The 23,447-nt window shown below is 57.5% G+C and overlaps 1 protein-coding gene and 1 long non-coding RNA gene across 2 annotated transcripts; one reads left to right on the plus strand and one right to left on the minus strand.

The window, feature by feature from the left end:
- Positions 1-46: 46 nt before the first annotated feature.
- On the plus strand, positions 47-8,201 carry LOC133750928 (uncharacterized). Its single transcript, XR_009864746.1, has 4 exons — positions 47-93; positions 1,403-1,510; positions 2,184-2,284; positions 7,782-8,201. It is a non-coding gene; the product is annotated as an uncharacterized LOC133750928 (long non-coding RNA).
- Positions 8,202-8,743: 542 nt separating this feature from the next.
- Positions 8,744-16,807, minus strand: SERPINE1 (serpin family E member 1). Its single transcript, XM_062179897.1, has 9 exons — positions 16,663-16,807; positions 15,444-15,715; positions 14,630-14,863; positions 13,277-13,471; positions 12,614-12,812; positions 11,477-11,577; positions 11,271-11,357; positions 10,660-10,743; positions 8,744-10,411 (listed from the first exon to the last, which is right to left on the minus strand). The coding sequence occupies exons 2-9, from the start codon at positions 15,712-15,714 to the stop codon at positions 10,374-10,376; spliced, it is 1,209 nt and encodes a 402-aa protein (XP_062035881.1). The 5' UTR covers position 15,715; positions 16,663-16,807; the 3' UTR covers positions 8,744-10,373.
- Positions 16,808-23,447: the final 6,640 nt, after the last annotated feature.

Here is a 23,447-nt window from a genome sequence, read left to right on the forward strand (position 1 = left end):
GAGTGCCGCCGCGCGGACGCTCTGCGCAGGCGCCAGCGCCGGGGGCCGCGCGGGCGGGGCTGGAGGCGGAGAAGCGGAAGCCATGGCAACCAGGTCCTCGACTTCGGCTTCGAGTAGCTCGGTCGTCATGGAAACAAGGCTGCCCCCGTGGGTTGGCTCGGAGGATGGGGGAGGAGGCCGGCGTGGTCCTCGCGCTTCGGGGCCTTGTGGGGGCAAAAGGCGGGAAAAGGGGTGCGAGGTGGGTGGGGCGATCCTGGGAGGTGGCGAGGAGGCCCAGGGTGGGCGTTAGGTGTGGAGAACTGGGCGGCGGGGCGGCGAGGTGTGGAGAAGCTTCGAGACGCTGGCCTCTCCTGAAGCGAGAGGAAGGGGCGCCCCCAGGGAATGTAAAGGAGAAATAGAGGCTCGGAGGGTCAGTGGGGTCAGAACCCCAAAGCTCCGATGCCTTAGACCCGAGGGCATCACGTGTGTGTGTGTGTGTGTGTGTGTCCGAGGGCCGAGGAGGCCCTGACGTGGTGTCCCGGTGGGCGACGGGGCCGGGACCCCTCCTCCTCTCCTAGGCTGTGCTCCGAGACCCCTGCAGGTGGAACTGAAGCCCTGTGCATAGATAGACCGTGTCTCCCCCCACCCCATAACCCAAGGCTCCGATAGAGTTTAATCTATAAATAAGGCACTGTAAGAGGGTGAAATGGAAAAATTATAACAATATGCTGGGAGAAAATTGCCCTTATCACTACTCTTGCCTTTTGGGGCCATTATTAAGAGTTACTTGCACGCACGCACCGTGATGCGGCACCCGTCAAGCTGATAACCGAGACAGCTATTAAGTGACTAACGAGGGAGTGCGTAGTGTCATTTGCAATCATCTCTGGTTTTTTTTTTTTTTTTTTTTTGAACTCTTTTTATTTCTTCCTGAGCAATCCGTGTGCTGTTCTAACAGCCCTGAACAATTGGATGCTTTCGGTGGTGGGTGTTTGTCATTCTGTGTCACCTCCCAGGCTCTCAACCCCCGCCTTAGAGTTTGGGAGTCCCCGGGCTTTGTGAGTCTAGGGGGAGACGGGCCCACCACTCCCCCCCCACCAGGGAGCCTTTGAAATGTCCAGCCCCCCCCCCCCGCGCATTCTTTGTGTCACGTGACCGCAGAGCCCTGCCCATCTTTGAGGGGCACCTTTCTATATTTTAGGTCAGGAGGGGAAGGAGGTGGGCGTGACGTGATGGGGGTAGGTACGACTCTGGCAGAGGGTCAGTGGGTCCAGGGCAGCAGCGATGGGGTGGGTGGGGACACGGCCGCAAGGCGGGGGGTGGGGTGGTTGTTGCTAGTGTGGGACCTCCCTCCAACCTGGGTCTCTGGCTGTCCTGCTTGTTTCCTGAGCCTCCCCCTCTCTGCCCGTCCCTCTCCCTACAGCGCTCTGTCAGCCAGACTTGGTTTCTGCTGCCTGTTACCAAGAGTTCTGCCCCGCTGACTCCATTACCCTGCTGCCCGTGTGACTCGGCCTCCTCTCTCCCCTGGACCGTAAGTGCCTGCCGGGCTGGCGTCATAGACTGCCTTTGTTTCTTGCCAGCACGTAGCTGGTTGGTTAGCTTCAGTTAGGATCCGGGTGGTGATAGCAATGGGGTGTGTCTGTGTCGCCCAAAAGTTCGTGTGTTAGAAACTCAGTTCTTCCGTGTGGCAGACTTGGGAGGTCTTTAGGAAGAATCAGTGGCTTTATGTGTGGATTCTCACTCTCGTGGGACTGGATTAGTGACCCAGGGAGTGGGTAGTTAGCAAGTGAGTCCACCCCTGGCATTCTCTCTCCTGCACACACCCACTCCCCTGTCTACTTTCTGCCATAAGTTGAAGCAGCCCAGGGCCATCACCAGGCACGGCGTGCACCTGTCCCACAGCCAGGAGCAGAAAATCTTTTTTTTTTTTTTAAATAAATAACTCATCCAATCTCAGCTGTTTTGTTCTAGCAAACAGACTAAGGCAGATGATTGAATCTGATTTCTCTTCCCAAAGGTGCTAAATTCTAGTTTCATAACTTTTTACTTTAAAATATTTTTTTGAGAGGCAGAGAGAGAGAGAGAGCTGGGGATGGGGGAGAGTGTGCCCATCTGCTAGTTTTCCCAAATGCCCACGGTGGTTGGGACTGGGCCTGCTGAAGTTGGGAGCCAGGAATTCAGTTCAGATGTGCCTGTGCTGACAGGAATCCAGTTACCTGCGCCATCTCTGCCGTCTCCCGGGGCCTGCATCAGCCGGAAGCTGGAGGCAGGAGTCGGAGCTGAATATTGAACTTGGTACCCGGAGGTGAGCGCTGGCATGTGGAGTGGCATCTTGGCGTACCCTTTCAGTTCCGCGCTTCGTATCACACATCTCCTATCCGTTATTTCCAGTAGATGATGCGCTGCCGCCTTCTGCTGTTTTTGCAGCCCCTAGCACGGTGCCTGATGCTGACCTGACGTTTGTTGAATTCCCCATTTGAGGATTCCGTTGTCTCAGACCTTGCACAAGTGGCTTACCACTCCCTTCCTACTTCCCCTGAGCCCATCCCGTCTCCTGGTGTCCTGTCGGGGTTGACAGGCCATCGCCTTTTCCTAGACTTGCAGGTGGTAAGCCTGGCACATGAAGGGTAACCTTGGAGCTTGGTTTCTTCAAGGGACATGGGTCAGACTTGCCCAACTAGACTGGGAGAGGCTGTGAGAGAGAGAGAGAGAGAGAGGAAGCTGGCAGCGTTAGCAGAGGCAGGAGAGCATTTGGAAACCGACCTGGCCACCTGTGTCTTCTGCCTTTTGCTGTGATTTTTCTTTTGTGGTTTTGTTCATGATGTTTTCTGGAATGTTCTACCACTCCCTCCCTTCAGACCCAAACCCACATCACTTATTTTCTAAGGTTTCCGTTAAACAGCCGTTCCTCCGATGAGCCTTTAGGTCCTCGTGTAGATGATAGCTAGGGCTCACTTCTAGAATGTTCCATCAATTGTTTTTGTAGCGACTTGTGTAGTTTTTCAGTGACCCCTTAGGAACCTGAAACTGAGAAGCACCACTTTCCTTCACGAGGCCGGCGTCGTGGCGCAGTGGGTTAAGCCACCGCCGGTGATGCCGGCACGACGTATTGGAGCACCAGTTTGAGTCCTGGCAGTTCTGTTTCTGATCCAGCTCCCGGCTAATAATGTGCATGGGAACACAGCAGTGCTTGGGCCCCTGCCACCCACGTGGGAGACCCCGATGGGGTTCCAGGCTCTTGACTTTGGCCTGGCCCAGCCCTGGTCATTTCGGGGAGTGAACCAGCAGATAGACACTCTATCTTTCTCTCTTTCTCTCTCTCTCTCTCTCTCTGTGTGTGTCTCACTTTGCCTTTCAAATAAGTAAAATACATCTTAAAAGTGTTTTCAGTGCCCAGTATAAAGTTCAGCTGATCATCAATACTTGTTCGATTGAATGGAGTTCAAACTGGGCAAGATTCTGGTCACAGGCCCAGCTGCTTTGCTTCAGAGAACTTTCCTTTGGCATCAAAGCGACATCTGGTGGCTGGGGAATAAAAGGTTCCCTCCAGGAAGTGTCCAGGTCAGTGAGGAGGCTCACGCGAAGGCAGAGGGTGCTGGTGCCGGGTACAGGAGAGCGGTCCCTGGGCTCCTGAGTGTGTCGAGCTCCTCCCGGTGCCCAGAGCAGACTCACTCCTGCTCACAGATGGCGCCGAGAGAACGGACGCCATTGGAGCTGCCACCTTTCTCAGCCTCCGTCTCAACATCTCTGCTCCTGTGAGTGCCGCCCTGATGGCAACCGGACTTCCTTGGGGAATCGCGTTTAAAAGGAGGCTTGGAAAACAGATATCTCCCTGCCAAATGTCATTCCAATAGCTTTTCCAAAAATATTTATTTGAAGGGTGGAGTTACAAAGAGAGAAGAGGCAGACACACACAGAGAGAGGGAAAGCTTCCATCCACTGGTTCACCCACACACATGGCTGCAATGGCCAGGGCTGGGTCTGGCTGAAGCCAGGAGCCTGGAACTCCATCTGGGTCTCCCACGTGGGTGGCAGGGGCCCAAGCACTTGCACCATCTTCTGCCTTCCCAAGGGAGCTGGATCATAGTGGAGCAGCTGGGACTCCCACGGGTGCTCCTATGAGATGCCGGCATCACACAACACTGGCCCTATGCATTCATTCATTCATTCATTTGAAAGGCAGAGTTGCAGCAGGAGAGAGAGACAGAGACAGACAGAGACGGGGGCGGAGGCCCAGCACCGTATCTTTCCCTTCAAGGCTTCTACAACACCCATACTGCTTGCCCACACAGGCAGATCACTAATTCCGCCAAGTGAGCTTTTTACAAGAAATCTGTGGCAGTGCTGGCCGGGGGCAGATCTAGTTCGTTTTTCAACCTCTCAGAAATGGCAAAAGGAGGAGACAGTTACAACAGCCCAGGAAGGGGGCCCGGGTGAGGTCACGGGCAGGCTGCGTGCTGTGAGGCCGTGTTATCTTTGAGCGCAGGGGGGAGTGCTGTGAAGTGGGGCACTGCCTGGAGCAGCCTTCCCCGGGGCGAGGGGCCGTTTGAGCCACTGCTTTCTCTGGAGCCTTCCCAGCAGGTGCGCACGGTCTTTGAAGTGTATGGCCACAGAATCGGGGCTAACTTGTCTTGCTTTGTGAAGCGTTTTGTGCGAGGAAGAGGATCTTTAGGTTTCTGAACAAATCCGTTACAGATGGGCGACTCTCCAGCCACTAGCCTGGGGCCTGGAATTGTTCTTATTTTAGGATAGAAGGAAATCAAAAGCTATATCTAGGTCCCCGTGTCCCTGTAGCCTCCGTGACCCCAGCTACCCCGCGGGAGCCCAGAGGTGGGTCTGCACGAATCGGGCGTGAGGAGGGAAGCTGGAGTTTTGGCCACAGCGCCAGCACGGCTCTCCCAGCCCCATCGGTTCGGAGCCAGTGTCTGTGCGTTGGCTAAGCTGGCTGAAGCAGGGAGTGTGGGCTCACGGCTTTCCTCTCGCTAGGTCCGTGACTCCGTCTTGACCCTGCAAGCTTGCCAGTGGCACACGGAGACCAAGAGAGAAAAGATGGATTGGGTGAGAGGCTTTTTGGGGAGAGGCCCTTGCTTCTGTTTTTGCCTGGACTTTGAGGCCCCTTGGGTGAATCTGAAGATGGGCTCTAGGTGGAAGGGTGCCCACAAGCGTGCCCCTGAGAATCTGGGCACTCCGTGTCAGAGTAGCCAGGAACGCCCCCAGAGTGACCTTTGAGAGGGAAACAGAAAGAGAGGGGGACGCTCAAGAGGCCTTCGGCTGCGTGATTAGGATGGGAGTAAACAGTAGATGAATGGATTTACTCTTTACATTATAGGCAAGGGAAGGCATTTGCTTCTGATTAAGATACAGCCTGGGACTCCCCCTATCCGAGTGCCTGGGCTTGCGTCCCTCCTCCTCTGTGTGCAATCCAGTGTCCTGCTAACATGCACCCTGGGGGCAGCAAGTGAGGCCTCAAGTACTTGGGTCCCTGCCACCCAAGGGAGAGGCTCCAATTGAGCTCTTGGCTCCTGGCTTTGGCCTGGCCCAGTCCTGGCTGTGGTGGGCATTTGGGGAATGAACCAGTGGATGGGAGCTCTGTCTCTTTCTTTCTGCCTTTCAAATAAAAATTAAAAAGAAAACATGATCAGAACTTGCTCCCAGGAAGTCTAACATTTTAGAGAAAAAGAGGTGTCTTCCATCTGGTGGTTCACTCCCCAAGTGGCCACAACAGCCATGGCTGAGCCAGGCTGAAGCCAAGAGCCAGGAGTTTCATCCAGGTCTCCCATGTGGGTGCAGGGGCCCAAGCACTTGGGCCATCCTCCACTGCTTTTCCAGGCCATAGCAGAGAGCTGGATCGGAAGTGGAGCATCCAGGACTCGAACTGGTGCCCATATGGGATGCCGGCACTGCAGACGGTGGCTTTACCCGCTACGCCACAGCACTGGCCCCGAGGTCCTTCTTAAGCTTGAGAAAATGTCAGATCTCACCAGGCGGAAGGATTCCTTTTGATTGTCCTGCACTGTTTGAAAATGTTTGCGTTGCCAGCGTCAGACGGTTTCAGGATTGGGAGGTTCAAAAGCGAGACGCTGAGTCGTGTTGATGGGAAGTTATCCTCCGGGTACACGAGCACCCGAGGGCAGGACAGAGGGAAGGGCGCTTGCCTCAGCCTTGTGGGCAGTGCCCGCTCTGGGTGGGTAAGGGATTGTGGGATTGTGGGATTGTAGTGCGTCTGTGTGTGCAGCCGGCAAAGATGATTCAGGCGCGGTGTCCAGGCTGTGTCACCGGGCAAGTAAAGCGACCTGTAGAACACTGTACATCTTTGTGATGGTTTTATTTGTGTGGGAAGAAAACGATTATTTTAAACATGCTTGTAATTGCTTAGCAGAGTTCTTAAAGAATATCCAAGACACTGGAGCCTCTTAATTTCCAGTTTTACCTTTTCTTTCTTTCTTTTTTTTTTTTTTTAAAAAGATTTATTTATTTATTTGAAAGTCAGAGTTACACAGAGACAGGAGAGGTACAGAGAGAGAGAGAGAGAGGTCTTCTATCTGCTGGTTCACTCCCCAATTGGCCACAATGGCCGGAGCTGCACTGATCCAAAGCCAGGAGCTTCTTCCAGGTCTCCCATGCAAGTGCAGGGGCCCAAGCACTTGGGCCATTCTCCACTGCTTTTCCAGGCTATAGCAGAGAGCTGGATGGGAAGTGGAGCAGCTGAGACTCTAACTGGTGCCCATATGGGATGCCGGCACTGCAGGCAGCAGCTCTACCCGTTACGCCACAGCCCCAGCCCCCTGGTTGTCCTTGAACATCTCCAGTGACAGGGAACTCACTCCCTCTTAACTACCAGTGTTTTACCAAGAACTCCCAGATCCTAATTTGTTTCTGTTAAGAAATGAGCTGGGGCCCGGCATCGTGGTGCAGTGGGTTAAGCTACTCCCTGGGACGCCAGCATCCCATATGAGGGCCGTTCAAGTCCAGGCTGCTCCACTTCTGATCCACTCCCTGCTAATGTGTTCCTGAAAGCAGCAGAAGATGTCCAAGTGCTTGGGCCCCTGCCGCACACAGAGGAGACCCAGATGGAGCTCCAGGCTCCTGGCCTTGGCCTGGCCCAGTCCCAGCAGTTGAGGCCATCTGGGGAGTGAACCAGCAGATAGAAGATATTTCTTCCCTTCTCTCTCTCTCTCTCTCTCTCTCTCTCTCTCTCTCTCCCTCCCTCCCTCCCTTCCTCCCCCCCTCCTCTGTGTCTATCTCACCCTCTTTATCACTCTGCCTATCCAATAAATAGGTGAATGTTAAAAAAAAAAAAAAAAAAAAGAGTTGGATACCCAGAGGGCTGGATCTCTCAGTGCTGTCTTCAGGGAGCTGCAGCTGGAGGGCGCAGACTTTTGACAAATCGTGATGGATAACTCTATTGATTTTCAGTTTAAAAATTGTTTTTGAGGGGCCAGCGCTTCAGTGTAGCAGGTGAAGCCACCGCCTGCATTGTCAGCATCCCGAATGGGCGCTGGTTCACGTCCCAGCTGCTCCGCTTCCCCTCCAGCTCCCTGCTAATGCTCCTGGGAAAGCAGCGGAGGATGGCCCAAGTGCTTGGGCCCCTGCACCCACGTGGGAGACCCGGATGGAGCTCCTGGCTCCTGGCTTCAGCCTGGCCCAGCTCTGGCTGATGTGGCCATTTGGGGAGTGAATGAGTGTCTGAAAGATCTCTCTCTCTCTCTCTCTCTCTCTCTCTCTCTCTCTCTGCCTCTCTTCCTTCGTAATGGTGCCTTTCAAATAAATCTTTTGAACATTATTTTTGAATATATGAATAGGGACCGATTCGAGGAGGTGTGCTCTCTGCCAAGAGCCTTCAAGATACCGGAGGAAGGTGATGAAAGACTGCGGAGGGAGACTTTGGAGGAGGCCGTGAAGAGTGTGTGTAACAGAAGAGCCTTGTTTCCGTGGGGCTGGGGAAGGCGCGACACAAGGAACAGTGCAAAGCACAGGTGAACGCAGGCACTGCTACAAGCCAGGGCAAAGAAAAGGCAGTCGGGCTGGAGCTGCAAGCGATGCTGTTGACTGTGTCAGGGGGAAATCCCCGGTGGAGGACACGAAACGTGGTCTGGGGTTGGAGAAATGGAAAGTGGCTGGTGGGCGCCTGGGGGTCACTGGCTGGTGGAAAGAAATGGCACAAACCAAGTTGGGCGCCCACAGCAGGAGTGACTGGGCAGACCCAACTTGGCGGGGGGAGATGACACCCCAGGGGGAATCAGGGCCCCCACAGCGTGTCCCTTGGGCCTTGCTGCAGAGCCTGTGTGGTGGTCAGATTCATGGACTCCTGGCGGGCACGCCAGCAGGCCTGCCCCGGTAGGCGTGTGTTTCACAGTGTAGCCCCTCGCCCCAGGGGGCTGTGGACCAGCAGGATTTTCTTTTATTTATTTTCACTGGATTTGAAAGGCAGAAAGGGAGGGGGACAGAGAAAGACAGAGATCTTCTGTCTGCTTCCTGAGTGCCTAGGCTGAAGCCAGGAGACAGGAACTCCATCTGGGTCTCCCACATGGGTGGCAGGGACCCACCTACTTGGGCTATCACCTGCTGCCTCCCAGGGTGTGCATTAGCAGGAAGTTGGAATTGGAAGCGGAGCCAGGACCCAGACCCAGGCACTCTGAAATCGGATGTGGGCATCCCAAGCAGCGTATTAACCATGGCACCAATCGCTCGCCCTCCCAACAGGATTTTGATATCTTGTACCGTGTGGGACGTAGACAGTAAAGACCAGGACTGTTTTGTTTGGTATATTATTTATAATTTATTGTTATTATTTTTGGGAACATTTTTACTCGTTTATATATCAAAAGTGAAAAAGCACATTATTCAACACAGTGTCAAGAACATTGGAAACGGAGCGTTCAGGGACCCCCGTGGGTGCTGCGTGTGGCTGTCACTGTCCAGTGCATCATGAAAAAGAAAACAACAAACCGGGGAGAGAAAGCACAGGGTGAGGGATTCTCAGGAGGAGCCTGGAGGGGCCGGTGAGGCTCCCGTCGGCGGGCGTGCGTTCCACAGTCCCGTGCCGCCGTGCCCCTCACTCGGGTTTGCAAGAGGGTCTCACCCAGGTGGGTGGGTCCGAGCTCGCTGCTGCTTTCATCCCCCACCCTGCCGCCCTCACGTGTCCCCCTGCTCTCACACAGCAGCCGGAAGTGACACATTGAAGTGAGTCACCAAATGCGGCAGTGAGTCACCCTGTAATTGGGGAAGGTTCTGTCCTGGTAGGTGGCAGAGCCCCTTGCAATTCCTGCTCCTACAGATATTGGAAAACTTTGACACCGCTCTGTCCTCGCTCCAGGCTCTCACCCACCCCCACCTTCTTGGTCCCCAGGGTGGCCTGAAGTTAGGTCATCGTGGCCCCCCGGGCTCGGCCAAGCCATCGAGTGAGCAGGCAAGGAAAAAGGGAGGCGGCGCACTGGGATTCCGGCAGCCACAAGGTGGCAGTGTGGCCCCCATCACGCTCCTCGCCCTGAGGGCTGTGACAGCCCAGAGCAGTGGGACCCCTGAGAGGAAGGCCACAGACCACAGACCCCAAGGGAGCCCGAAGCAGACATTTCAACGATACTTTTTTCAAGAATAGTTGTCTCTCTCTTCCGCAAGCACACAAGGGTAAGGATACGATAAATAGTCAAGCACGCCCCTGGCATCCCAGGCACCCCCCAACCGCAGCAGGAGGCCGGGGACCAAGAGCCAGGCACACATCTGGCCTCACTTCCTCTCCTCCTGCACAGTCAGGTTCGTGGGAAGCAGAAACCTGCTTCTACAAGTAAACAAGTCACCTACACTCCACAATAGTTGTATGTACACCGTTTCTGGGGGAGGGACACGGCCCTGCTCGGGGGGCCGGGGGTGGCGTGGGGGGGGAGGGCAGAAGGTGTGGGCGTTGTCCCTGCCAGTCCGAAGCCCCTCTGAGCTGGGCAGGTGGCCAGTAGCAGAGTGGAGCTTGAGATGAAAGGGTGGCTCTCCTATCGGCCTCCTCTGGGCTGTCGCCAGCCTCCGCGGCAATGGCAGACAGCAGGAGAGTGACAGCAGTGTGACCGGAACACAAATCACTCTGCCGCCTTAGGCCTCAGGGTCCCAGCCTGCCCAGGCTGCAGGAGGAGCCAGAACCGGGCCTGACACCTGCACCAGGCAGAGCTGGGCCGTTGCACCTGCTCCTGCAGGTCTCCATGGAGACGGTCAGGGACCCTGGCCTTGGGCCAGCTCCCAGGCTGCTGATAGGGAGCTCAGGTCCAGGAGGCAAACGGAAAAGGTTTAGTGTTTTTGAAGGCAGGGCACGCATCTCCTCTTTTCCCAGGAAGGGTCCTTCAAGCAAACAGTCTTAGCGCCGGTGAGTCTTTTCCAGTGCTTTCCCAGCCGAGGGCTTCTTGCCCCCATCAGAGTTCCATCACCTGGCCCAGGAAAAGGATGGTGCCTGTGGATGGAAGGTGTGGGAGTCAGGCAGTGGAATCTCCGTGTTTGTGCGTGTACCCAGTTCTAATGAGGGGGGGTGGGTCTGGAGTCACGGCTGCCTGTGTGGCTGAGCCAGGTCTGGGAAGTGGGACTGTGCTGGGGTTCCCTACCCAGAGTCCTCTAGCAGTAGGAGGGGTGTCTCCATCTAGACTGGTGCCTGAGACATGGAGGATGGGCAGGGGTCGGGGACATCGTGGGGTCCAGGCTCACCTGTGGGGTTGTGCCGGACCACAAAGAGGAAAGGTCTGTCCATGATGATCTCCTCGGGGGCCATGCGGGCTGAGACAAGGATGACTGGAAGAGAAGGGACAGTGTGTGAGGCCGGGGGACGTGGGCGCCGGGGCCTGGCTGGATCGGGGAGCGGGTGTGGTGACCACGGCCATCCCCGTGCAGGTGCTGCTGGGAGGGCACCTTCAGGAGGCCTGTTTGAGCCTTCTCAGTGACCCTGACCAACGTCCAACAGCTTCAGGGTTTGCTGGAGACCTCTCACCTGGTCACTCACAAACTCGCTTTTGCCTAAGCCCTGTTGGGGTCTGTTGATAAGCAAGTTCAAGTCCACTGCCCACCGTGGGAGCAACTTGGGGCTCTCCCCGGGGAAGCCTTTTCACACTCAGGCCAAGGAACAGATAGGGAAGAGGCTGGCAGAGCCCTCGTTCGTGGCCCAGGAAGGATAACGGTTCTGGGACAGAGGTCCGCGTGGTGCAGGGCTGCGGGGTCCATGCCAGCTTTGGGCCGAGCTGTCCTATAGAAGCTTGAGGCACACTGGCCCCTCCAGGAAGCCCCGAGCTGCGCCCCAGGGAGCCTCCCCCAAGCAAACTCACCTGTGGAGGAGGACGCCATGGTGCCACTCTCATTCACCTCGATCTTTACTTTCTGCAGGGCCCGGGACACGTGGAGAAGCTCTTGGTCTGAAACAGAGGTGGATACGAGGGTAGGTCAAGCCCTGCTCCTGAGATACCCTCATTTGTCCGCTTTGGGGCCCCGTAAGGCCACTGGGATGTGGAAGCAGAGAGGAGAAATGTCTCACCTGACAGATTCGAGAAGTCCGCCTGCCCCGACCTGAACATGTCGGTCATCCCCAGGTTCTCCAGGGGTGCCCTGAGGTCCACTTCACTCTCCAGGGAGAACCTGCAGACGGCAGCAGGAGACACAGCTCTAGCTCAGCACCTGCCTCTCCCAGGGCCCTCCTGGGTGCCCACCCCGGGGCAGGCCGACAGGACAGGAAACAGATGTGAGCATTGGAGGAGGAGGCCTGCTTTTGAGACATCTGTTTGCAAAGTGTCTCCCTTGCTGGAAGTTTCTGAAATTCATAAACATTTGTCTTCAGTCTCCCCACCCCCTCAAGCCTCTGGCTAATTGCTCTCCCCAAAGAAGGCAGTCATGCCAGCATAATTTTACGCAGTCTGGCTGGGGTGCCAAGGGCAAATTCTCCTGCCAAGAAGTCTGAGCGAGTATCCGGGCCGTAGACTGTGGATCTGAGAGCTAACTCTGAAGAGCACTCAAGCAGTGAGGCTCGGGGCACCCGCTGCCTCCTACCAGGGCACAGCTAATTGCCTGCATCTTTACGGGGTAGGGGTGTGAGGGACGGTGGTCAGCCACCTCACTTCTCGTCTTCCCCCAAGCCTGGTTTGGCAGCTTCTGCAGATGTGGGGTAAGGTAGATGGGAGCTCGCCTGCAATCCTGGAATCACCCAGCCTCAGCCCTCTCCGCTCCCTTTGCTTTTGCAGATTTTTGCCTTGTTGGAGCCCCAGCTCGAACTGCATCTGGGAAGAGAGTCCTCCCGTGGCCGTCCTCTGGATGATGACAAGGGGAGATGGAGGGGGAGGGGGAGGCGCACATGGGTGCGCACTGGGTGTGGACCAGTTTGCCTTCTTCCCCTGCAAGACTGCTATGGCTCTTCTTCCTGCTGGCTTTTATGGGGGTGTTTTGGGGTGGTCGGTCTAGAAACACCCCGCCCCCCCCCCCCCCGCGCGCCTCTCACCCCCGGAGGGATGACGAGAGTTCTCTTAATCAAACCCAGGCCTGAGTGCTTCCAATCAGCCTCCCACACACATCCCTGCCTGGCAGGCATCGGGAAATCTGAGAAACAACCCCAGGGCAATGATTGATGTCAGGGAGCCAGGAGGGAGGGGAGCGGCAGAGGGCGCTGGCGAGTGTGGCTTACTTGGGCAGAACCAGGAGGCGGGTCACTCTGGTCATGTTGCCTTTCCATTGGCTGATGAGCTGGGCACTCAGGATGTTGGTGAGAGCAGAGAGGGGCACCTGTTTCTCATAGGGGGCGGCGATGAACATGCTGAGGGTTTCCCCATGGTAGGGCAGCTCCAAGATGTCGTAGTAGTGGCCGTCGGGGGTGAGGAACTCAGCTGTGAAGACCGAGATGGTACGTGGGGAACGGCCGGGTTCTATCCCCTGCACGGGGTCTTTAGCTGCTTCTCCTCCTGGAAGCTGGGCTCCCTTTGGGGGACCTGCCCTCCCTCTCCAGGGTTCCTGTGTTCATTTTCCGTCCCCCCTGCCAATTCAGAGCCTTCTCTTTTCCCCTTGATCTCAACTTCCACACAGTCCTGGGGATTGGTTGGTCCCAGGTCATGGCTGGAAGATGCTGGGCAGGGTCCAGTGGTCAGAGGTGGGCGTGGGGGAAGATAAAACTCCGTGCTTCTGTTCCCATTGTTGGGGTCTCCCTCTTGGGAAATCTTTGCTAAACTGGGGTGCATTCTAGGGTTGCTCCTATCCATTGGTTGCCCGAAGGCAACCTTTACGATTGTTCCTTGGGAGACCCCGGGTCTGAGGTGTAGCCTTGGGATATGGGGAGGGGAGGTCTGGTGCTTACTGTAGTTGAACTTGTTGGTCTGCGCCATCATGGGCACAGAGATGGTGCTGCCGTCCGACTTGTGGAAGAGGCGGTGGTGGGTGCCAGACTTGAGGAAGGGCGTCTTCCACTGGCCGTTGAAGTAGAGGGCATTCACCAGCAGCAGGCGCGTCAGTTGGTCCACGGCCCCTTTACCAAGCAAGTCGCTGATCATGCCTGTGGGAGAGCCGGGTGAGGGGAAGCTGTTGTGTTTCAGCCTCTGGGGTGGTCCCCTCCAGCTGCCAGTTCTCAAAGGGATGTGGACTGGAGGGACCCAGCAAGGGAGAAATGAATCAGGCTAGCTGACTCCACCTGATCTGTCTCCCCAAGGGCCTCAGGATGCCTTCCAGCTGACTGCACTCCCCGGGCCCCAGGAGCCTGTCCAGGGTCAGAGATGGAAACTCAATCTTCCCTTCCTTTGCCCCCTTAAACTGCATTCTTCTTCTTCTTTTTTTAAGATTTTATTTGAGAGATAGAGCTACAGACAGAGAGAGGGAAAGGTCTTCCATCTGCTGGTTCACTCCCAATTGGCCACTGGGCTGATCTGAAGCCAGAAGCTTCTTCCAGGTTTCTCATATGGGTGTAGGGGCCCAAGTATTTGGGCCAAGTTTCACTGCTTTCCCAGGCCATAGCAGAGAGCTGGATCGGAAGTGGAGCAGCCGGGACTTGAACTGGTGCCCATATGGGATGCTGGCATCGCAGGCGGAGGCTTTACCCATCATGCTATAGCGCCGGACCCTTAAGCTGCATTCTTGAAGGCTCTTGTGTGTTCCCTGTCCCGCTTATCGCTATTCTTATTAAATCTGGGGCCGGCGCTGTGGCATAGCAGGCTAAGCCGTTGCCTGTAAAACTGGCACCCCATATAGGTGCCAAGTTCAAGTCCTGGCGGCTCCACACCCTATCCAACTCTCTGCTAATGCACCCGGGAAAGCAGCAGAAGATGGCCCAAGTCCTGAGACCACTGCCACCCACGTGGGAGACTGGGATGAAGTTCCAGGATCCTGACTTCAGCCTGGCTGTCTTGGCCATTGTGGCCATTAAGGGCATGAACCAATGGATAGAATATCTCTGTATTTCCCTCTCTCTGTAACTCTGCCTTTCAAATAAATACATGAATTTTTAAACAATCTAAGAACACTTTTTGGCGATGGCCTCCATGTTGGTTCATGAGAAAGCCTAGTGATGACCGACATGGCCAAGAACCTTTGGGTTCTTAAAGCACTTGGCCTTCCACAGAGAAGATAGGCAGAAGACGAGAGTCTGGGAAGTGTGTGTTTGCAAAGTCCCTTTGCCTGCAGACCCTGGGGAGCCAGCCGCCTCTCCCAGCATGCTCACCTTTCGTGTGTCTCTCCACCCAGTCATTGATGATGAACCTGGCCCTCTGCACATCGGAAAAGTCCACCTGCTTGACTGTGGTCCGGAACAATCTGAAGAAGCGGGGCATGAAGCCCTGGACCAGCTTCAGGTCACGCTGCACGAAGATGGCATCCGTGGTGCTGATCTCATCTTTGTTCCAAGGCCCCATGAGCTCCTTGTGCAGGTGGCGGAGGGCGGGGGCCGTGCTCTGCTCTGTGCCGAGGCAAGGACAGGACACGTTAGGCTCACACTAAACCAGGGGCACCCGGCAGAGCCGTCTCCCCCCGAGAGACCCAGTCCTGGACAGAGCGCTTCTGACCCCCGGACTCATGGTCCCTGGCAGGAGACCTCATCCCATCACTTAATCTCTTCTGGAGCTCAACTCCTGACCCTTTCTTTGGGGTCGAATATTTTTCTCAGTTCTTAAGTTAGGGGCCCTGAATTTTCCCCTACGATAACGGCTGTGCTGAGCGTTTCATATACATCACTCTATCTCATTTTTATAGCAGTTATGTCCAGTAGGTGTGTGTACTATCCCCATTCTGAAGATGAGCAATGAAGCTTTCGTGGAGTTAAGGTCGCACGGGTAGTTGGTGGCAGAGCCATCAGCCGGTCCACCTGGGGAGATCAGTGGTACGGGTAACTCAGGGTGTGGTGGGAACAAAGTGGGGTGGCCCCTGCTGCAGGTACATGGGTTCACTTGGCTGAACTGGAGTCAGCCTTTCCCCCAGCTTCCAGCTGGTTCTTTGAAGACCCCATGACTCCCCACCTCCCGCTCTGCCCCGTCTCTCACCATCTATCTTGAATCTCATCGCCGCTTGGATCTGCTGCTGGGTTTCTCCCGCCGTGGTCAGCTGCAGCATGGCCAGCACTGAGGCCACCCCATAGGGGGAGAAAACCACGTTGCGGTCCTTAGAGGCCTGCACCACCTGCTGGAACACTTTCACCCCAAAGTCTGCCGCTAGTTCTGCCACCTGGGGCTGGGGAGGGTATGAGGTGGAGCCTCCAGCACAGATGAGGGCCAGGCCCAGGGCCAGGCAGGCAAGCGCCGGGGACATCGGCATCCTAGGGCAAGCAGAAAAGGGTCTGATGTAGGAACAGTTCCAGAGGAATGGCGAGTGGGGAGGGACAGGGCGCCTGGCTATGCACCAGGAGAGCAGCCCTGACATCAGATTCAGCAAGTCCAGAAGCTGCTGCCCACTCTGTCTCACACTGACTCTTACCACTGGTCAGCCCCAAGGAGTCCCAAGCCCATCTCCACCAGTGGCAACTTGGGACCCACTCTGGGATATCCGCCTTTCCCTGGGAGGAGCAGGAAGACTGATTTTTTTTTTTTTTTTTGACAGGCAGAGTGGACAGTGAGAGAGAGACAGAGAGAAAGGTCTTCCTTTTTGCCGTTGGTTCACCCTCCAATGGCCGCCGCGGTAGGCGCGCTGCGGCTGGCGCACCGCGCTGATCTGATGGCAGGAGCCAGGTGCTTCTCCTGGTCTTCCATGGGGTGCAGGGCCCAAGCACTTGGGCCATCCTCCACTGCACTCCCTGGCCACAGCAGAGAGCTGGCCTGGAAGAGGGGCAACCGGGACAGGATCCGGCGCCCCGACCGGGACTAGAACCCGGTGTGCCGGCGCCGCAAGGCGGAGGATTAGCCTAGTGAGCCGCGGCGCCGGCCAGGAAGACTGAATTCTAACAACCTCTTGGATTTGCATGAAGATTTCCGATAGTCTTAGAACCCATTCCGACCAGCAAAGGCTTGAAAAAACCTTTGCCCAAGGTGGCAAAGGTGGGAATCAGAGAAAGTCAGCCCTGGGTCCTGGGTGGTGGGGCTGCCCGTGGGGTCTGGCCCCCTGTCTGCCCTCTTACGGGCCTTGCTGTGCAGGATCCCCCCAAGGCTGCAGGGCTGTCTGGAGAGGAAGGAGGAAAAGTGGGGCTTGTGGACGGCATTGATGCTGGGGAAGGGAGTATCCTGCCTCAGGCTGGCGGGCAGAGATGGAGAGAGTTTGCTTTTCACCTACCTGAAGTTCTCCGCGGCACCTGTGACGGGCGGGTTCTGCAGCTGTGGCTGACTGCCTCCGGGAGTCCTGGTGTGCCGCGGCCAGAGAGGGGGTGTGTGGCTCAGCCCGGATCGCACTCTAGGCCAGCCCTAGCTGTGCTGCTCCTCGGGCTGCTGCCTCCTTTTATACCAGATGTAGGCAGGAAGTAGATGAACTCATGCTCCAGCCCCGCCCACATACTGGCTCTGGAAGTGTCCAAGCGGGTGGCCGGCCCCCACCCCCCACCCCAGGCACCACCCACCCCTGACGTGTGGAGGCCTGTGTGTGTGCGTGCTGCTCTGTGTGTGTACGTGTGCAAGCGGCCCCGGGAGCCACCAAGCAAAGCCTGGGTTGCCCGGGTTCAAGGTCGTCCCTTGATCTGGCCTCTGCCTGGGTGCCTGTCTTTGGGCGTCCTGCTGGGGCGACCCCCCCACAGTGGCAGGCAGCCAAGAACACAGAGCTCAGGCTGACATTCCCTAGTGCTCAGCTGGGGGCAAAACGCTCACTTTCCCCCTCCTTTCCCACCTGGAGGAGCAGGTCACTGTGGCGCTGTCCATGACACTAGCCAGCCTGCAGGCTTTCCTGCACCAGTACAGCCGGTGCTGTGTCCCAGCCAACCTCCAGGAAAACACAGCTCCCCGCCCTGGGCCTCCGCCAGTGGCCAGAGGGCACGGAGTGCGCTGTGTGCTCGTCTGAGTTTTGATTGTCTTGGCTGTGGGCCCAACAGAGAGCTCCCGGTCTTTGGCTGGGCCCCACCATGTGCCCGTCTGGCGGCCTGCCTCCGGAGGTGTGTGGCTGGAGCCTAGCACATGGTGTCCAGGCTCTCCGGGCACCCCAAGGGCTCTCATTGTCCGCAGCCAAGCTGGGCTGGGGTTTGAGGTGCAGCAGCTGAGAGGGCGGCGGGGGTTGGGTTTGGCGTGGTCAAGCCTTGGCAGGCGAGGTGAGTGAGTTTGGTTTCTCCGAGCTGCCCGCGGTGACATCCTGCAGTGGCACCAGGCACTCGCAGGAGGAGGCTGGGAGGACAGGGTCCACTGCTGGTGGGTTTGTGGGTGTGATTTCAGGGCACTGGGATGAGGGAAGAAAGGGGGCGGACGCTGGCTAGCAGGGAGCGCGCAGGAGCAGACTGGGGAGCTTGGGGTGTTGGCGGGATCAGGTGCTGGCCTGGGGTTGCGGAGGGAGGCATCCCGTGGGGGATGGGGCAGGACGCACTTGACCTGGGTGGGGGTCCTCACATCTGTGCTTTGTGTAGGTGATGGGGCTCCACAGGGCGTATCCATGGAGACATGGAGCAGTCACAGGAAGCGTAAGTGGGTGGTGGTGTCGGGATGTTTGTTTTGGATTTGTTCAGTAAACAGATACTAAGGGCAACCGCAGCCCCACAGCTTTCTTTTTTTTTTTTTTTTTTTTCTTTGACCGCTGCCTCAGGCTTTGTTTTCCCAGGTGGGGGCGGGAAGAGGCATGGCAGGGAAAGACAGGGAAACCTCCTCGGAAAGTCGGGATCATGGACACCAAGGCTGCCTGGGGCCTGTCTTTTTCCTGCCCTGCGTTGTGTCTTCCCCTTCCCCGAGAGTGTGATTAGCGCTGAGGAAGACAGAGTCCAGCCCCCAGCTCAGCCCCTACCCCCAGAAACACCGGCAAGGCCTCTCCTTCCCTGCGCGGGGGCCAGCGGGGCACAGGGACCTGGGAGTGCTTGGAAGAGCAGTGGCTCCTGACAGCCCTGGACATGGCCACTACAGGCAGCTGCCCTGTAACCCTGTTGTTCCCACGCCTCGGCAGGCCCCGGTGTAAGAAGCTGTTTTCTGTGGACAGCCTGGGCCTTGCTAGGGCGATTCAGGGCCCACTCTCAGACCTGGTACTCGACTGTGATGCCGTTCCTGTACAGGGTCTCCGTTCTCCGCGTGAGAGAGCTGGGGAGCCCTGTGTCATGTAGAGGGGACTTGGAGGCGCACACTGAGCGCTTAGGAGCAGCAGAGGCCTGGACTGGGTGTTTGACTGAGGAGCTATGATGCCCGCCTCCCATAGTCCAGTACCCGAGTTCAAGTCCCGGCTCTGGCTTGAGTCCTGTTCGTGTCCAGGGAGGTGGCAGGTGATGGCTTGGGTACTTGGGCTCCTGCCACTCACATGCAGGACCCAGATGGAGTTCCAAGCTTCCAGCTTCAGCCAGGCCCAGTCCTGGCTGTTGTGGGTATTTGGAGAGTAAACCAGTGGATGGAAGATCCCTTTCCCTCTGTGTGTCTCTCCTTCTCTCTCTGTAACTCTGCCTTTCAAATACATAAATCTTTTAAAAATATAGGAAGGAGAAATTGTGGCACAAGCCGAGGCCAGCATTTTGACTTTGCCAACTCTGCCTCTAACCCTGATGAGCTGGAGCTGCCAAGCCGACCTAGAACCCAGACCTGACCGAGGTCACCGCTTCTCCTCTGGGTGCACATGGCCTCGTCTGCCCCAGCTCAGGGCCTTCCCACACCTAGCCGCCGCCCAGGACGCCTCCCGCCAAGGAGCCGTCACTTTCTCTTTTACCCCGAACCCCAGGCCACCTGAGCGCAGTCCTCTTGTCCAAACCGTGACCTCTTCTGTGAGGGGTCAGGGGGAGAGAAAAGTCCCAGCTGTTGAAATAGCAGGATCTCTAATTTCCGGAGGCTCAGAGATAAGCGATGAGTTACAGGGCCCTGGACTTCTTGGGAAACTTCCAGTTCCCGCTCTGGGGAAAGACGGGAAAGAGGTCCCTCTCTGCCCCCCAGCAAGTGCTTGTGACTGTCCCAGACTCACGGTGGTCCCCACCCCGACTGGGGATCTCAGCCCGGCCATCTTCCTGTGGCCCCTTCCCACTGGCCCTCTCTATCCTGCCCCTTAGTTCCTCTCCCGCCCTTGGACATCAGCCTGCTGTTCTCGCCCGTTTCCGCGCGCGCTCCCTGTTCCCTGTTCTCTTTTTTCTACTCGCTCTGACTCAAGCTCTCTTTCCCTGGCCTTGCGCCTTCCAGAATCCCCTTTTACAGGCAAGCGCCAGGCCCCTGGGCCCTACCCGAGGGGAAGATGCTGCCGGCGGTTACACAGGCTCCGTGGAATGTGGGCCGGGCCTCCTGCCTCTCGGTGATTTCACTGGGAGAGCTGGGGGTGGCAGAAACACAAGGTCCTATTTCTGGCCTGGTGGCTCTCCAAACACCACGGCTCCAAAAATAGCCCGTGTGTGGACGCGGCCGGCTCCGTCCTCTCTAGGAGTGAGCTGGCCGAGTGCTGGGTGTCTCGGCCTCTGTTATGGAAGGTCCTGGTCCTGGGACGGCTGGACACAGGACAGCCGGGGCCTGTGCAGACCCCTCCTCAGACCTGCTCTGTGCCCAGCCTCCCCTCCTCTCGGCCTTCTCCAGCCTGTCTCCCTTCCAGCCCCCTGACTCCCAAACCTGTGCCTGCGCCCAGTGCAGCCCTTGCTGCCTGTGGTTGCTTGGTGTGGGTTTCAGTGTGCAAGTACAGGGCCCCAGCACTTGGACCCTCCTCTGCTGCCTTCCCAGGCCATAGCAGAGAGCTGGACCGGAAGAGCAGCAGCCGGGACATGAACCAGTGCCCATTTGGGATGCTGGTGCCTCAGGTGGAGGCTTAGCCTACCACGGCGCCAGTGCCAGTACAGAGGGTTCTTAGACTCGTCTAACCCAGGGCTTTAAGTTTGCAGGCCTGAGATTCAGAGTCACCAAGTGATGAGCTGAAGGCCACACGGTGACTGAGAGAACAGTGGTCGTGGGATCAGACCAACTGGCCTCCAGGCGGGGAGGTGACCCTTGTCCTCTGTGTGTCTTTAGGCAAACCTTACCCCTGGGGGCTCAGTTTTCTCTCTTTCCTTTTTTTTCTTTTTAAATTGTGGTCTCCTTTCTGTTTTCTTAAATGTATTTGTTTTCCTTTTATCTGAATGGCGGAGAGACAGAGATCTTGTATCTCCTGCTTCACGCCCCGAATACCTGCAACAGCCAGGCTGGGCCAACCCAGAGGCAGGAGCCTGGAACTCCATCCAGGCTCCCACGTGGGTGGCAGGGAACCAAGGACTGGAGCCATCCGTGCTGCCTCCCAGGGTGTGCGTGAGCAGGGAGCTGGGTCAGGTGCTCCCTGGGCCACGTGCCTGCCACTGGGCCTCAGTTTCCCTCTTTGTAAGGCAGATTGTGATCCTCAGGCTCTGGGCTGTTGTGAGAATCATGGGGTGTGAGCCATCAGGCACGGGCTAAGCTCTCACTGAGGGGCAGCCTCTCAGAGAGCACAGCACGGGGCCACAGGCAGCCCGAGCTCCAACTCTGATAGAGTGAGAGCTCCCTGGGGTGGGGTGGGGGCCTTTCCCAGGGTTCTCACTGACTTCCCCGGTGTCTGGCAGTGTGGGCCCTCTGTGCCCCGGAGCAGGTTGGTTGGTTCAGGAGAGCATGCCTGCTGGTCCCCTCCTGCACATCTGTTTCCTGCTTCCACCCCAGCCCCAACACACCCTCACAGGCTGATTCTGCAAGCTTCATCGTTTTTCTAAAAGATTTCTTTATTTGAAAGGCAAGTGAGAGAGAGAGAGAGAGAGAGAGAGAGAGAGAGAGAGAGAGAATCTTCCATTGGCTGGTTCACTCCTCACATGTCTGCAACAGCCAGGGCTGGGCCAGGCCAAAGCCAGGAACCAGGAGCTCCATCTGGGTCTCCCATGTGGGTGTCAGGGGCCCAAGTATTGGGCCTGGCAATGTGGGTGCAGCCTCTGCTGCCTCCCCAGGTGTGTGAGCAGGAAGCTGGATTGGAAGCGGTGCAGCCAGGACTCAAGCCAGCGTTCCTGTGTGGGATGCCGGGCATCAGCTTACCCCATGGCACCCACATCGCCAGCCCCACATTGCAGGCATTAGCTCCCAGGAAGTTTCCTCTCTGGGTCCCAGGGTCAAAATTCTCATTGCCATGCATCCCAGTCCCTCGAGCAGCAGGATGGAGGCAGCTATGGGCCCCCAGGTGCAAACAGAGCAGGGCTTGGCCTACCCTCCCAGGCCAGGCCCTCTCCCTGCTCTTGTTGGTCCCCGTCACTTCCTGCACCAACTTCCCCCGGCCTGGGCCTCTGCCACTTTCCCATCTGCGCTTGGCCGAGCTAGGGCCTTGGGCGTCCTCACTTCCTCATTTCCAGCCGAGCCTCTCCTGATGCTGGCGTTCCGTGAGCAGAAAAGACCCTCGCCGCCCTTGGGCGCAGGGTGGCCTGCAGCAGGAAGTCGGACGTCCACGGCAGGGTGGCGTGCGTGCGGCTCAGATGAGCCAGTGCGGGCCCTGGGGGCACCTCCAGGCCGCGCTGGCTGGGGCCCGGCCCAGCATCCTCCTCTCTTGCCCTGTAACTGGGTTATCTGACTCTGATTCACGCGCCTTCATCTTTACCAGGCCTCGTTCCTCATTCTCGACATTCCTGACCACCCCCTCTTCTGACTTGCCCGTATACGGTCCTGTTGTTCTTTACCCTGGTTCCGGTGTGGTCCTTGGCTACCCCAGAATGGCCAGCCCGCACGGCCGAGTGGCGCAGCGCGGAAGAATATCAGTTCCTTCCTGTCTTGCAGGAATGGGCACACTCACTGGGGCAGAAGAGCGAATGTATGCAGTGATTAGAAAAGACAGGAAGCCAGGTAATAAAGACAGAGACATGGGGGCTGGTGCAGGATGGCAGGCTTCCTGGAGGAAGCAGCGCGGAGGGTAGGAGGTCTCAAGGAGGAGTCTGTGGGGCAGCGTGCAGTATGAGTGGGTGTGCTGGGGTGGCTCAGGTCTCCTTCTCACCTGCCACGTCTCCACCTCCGGGGAGCACCCTCCCCCCACCCAGTTCTGGACCCTTCATGAACCCGTGTTACAGAGCTCAGTTCTCCTGATCCCCTACACGTCCGCCGGAAATGGGTGTTCTGCGGGGCTGCAGCCTGGCTCTCTGGACGTGGTTCTTCCGTTCAGCTCCCACCAGGCTGGGCAGGCGCCCAGGGAGAGGATGGTGACCCCCGGTCAGGGGAGGCTGAGCGGGGGTGGGTGACGTGCGGGGGATGCACAGTTTGGGTGATACAGCACGGATGGAATTTGCCCCGCAGGGACCCCAGGGACACCCCCACCCCACCCCCACCCCGAGTCACTGACCAGTCCTTTCTGTCTATATGGGAGCAGACCTCTCGCATGTCTCTTGGTCTGAGTCACCAGTGTGAGGCAGCCAGGCTTGGGTGGGCTGGGCCCAGGGTCCTCCTTACCCCCTGTGGGGCTTAGGGACTGTAAGGGGCAGGTGTCGTGGGACAGAGGGAGGCAGCGGGGCTGTTACCAGCCAGGGGGCCCCGGGGTGGCCACCTCGCCCTTCCTCCTGCACAGCCAGCGTGGGCACACAGGAGCTTGCACAGGTCTTTCTGGGATGGGGCTGTCGGGTCCTCATGAGAGCGTGGGGTGGGGGTTGTGCTGTGCTTGGCTATGGGCAGCTGGAGGCCACGGGGCAGGGCTCCCCCGAGCCGGTCCAGCCCTTCCTCCTTCTGCTGCTACCTGCACCCACTCCCTTCCCAACAGCTCTGTGCCCATAGCTGCCTCCTCCTGTAGTCAGGCCTCCCTCGAGTTCCAGCTCCAGTTCTGACTCCAGCTGCAGCAGGTGACGGCTGAAGTACTGGGGTCCCTGCCACCCACGTGGGGCTCCTGTCTTGAGTTCCTGGCTGGCCCCGCCCCAGCCGTTGCTGGATTTGGGGAGTGAACTGGCTGGCAGCTCTCTTTTTGTCTCTCTGCCTTTTAAACAAAACAAAGTAAAATGAAACCAGTGCTGTGGTGCGGCAGGTTAA

The sequence above is a fragment of the Lepus europaeus genome, chromosome 21, assembly GCF_033115175.1.
Source record: "Lepus europaeus isolate LE1 chromosome 21, mLepTim1.pri, whole genome shotgun sequence".
NCBI lineage: Eukaryota > Metazoa > Chordata > Mammalia > Lagomorpha > Leporidae > Lepus > Lepus europaeus.

What these genes read in the sequence shown, in the direction of transcription:
- SERPINE1 (XM_062179897.1), bottom strand. Translation starts at nt 15,714, where the DNA reads ATGCCGATGTCCCCGGCGCTTGCCTGCCTGGCCCTGGGCCTGGCCCTC. An exon ending in CATGGCGTCCTCCTCCACAG is followed by an intron (nt 10,744 to 11,270) that starts GTGAGTTTGCTT and finishes CTTCTCTTCCAG; the next exon opens with TCATCCTTGTCTCAGCCCGC. An exon ending in GGTCCGGCACAACCCCACAG is followed by an intron (nt 10,412 to 10,659) that starts GTGAGCCTGGAC and finishes TTCCATCCACAG; the next exon opens with GCACCATCCTTTTCCTGGGC.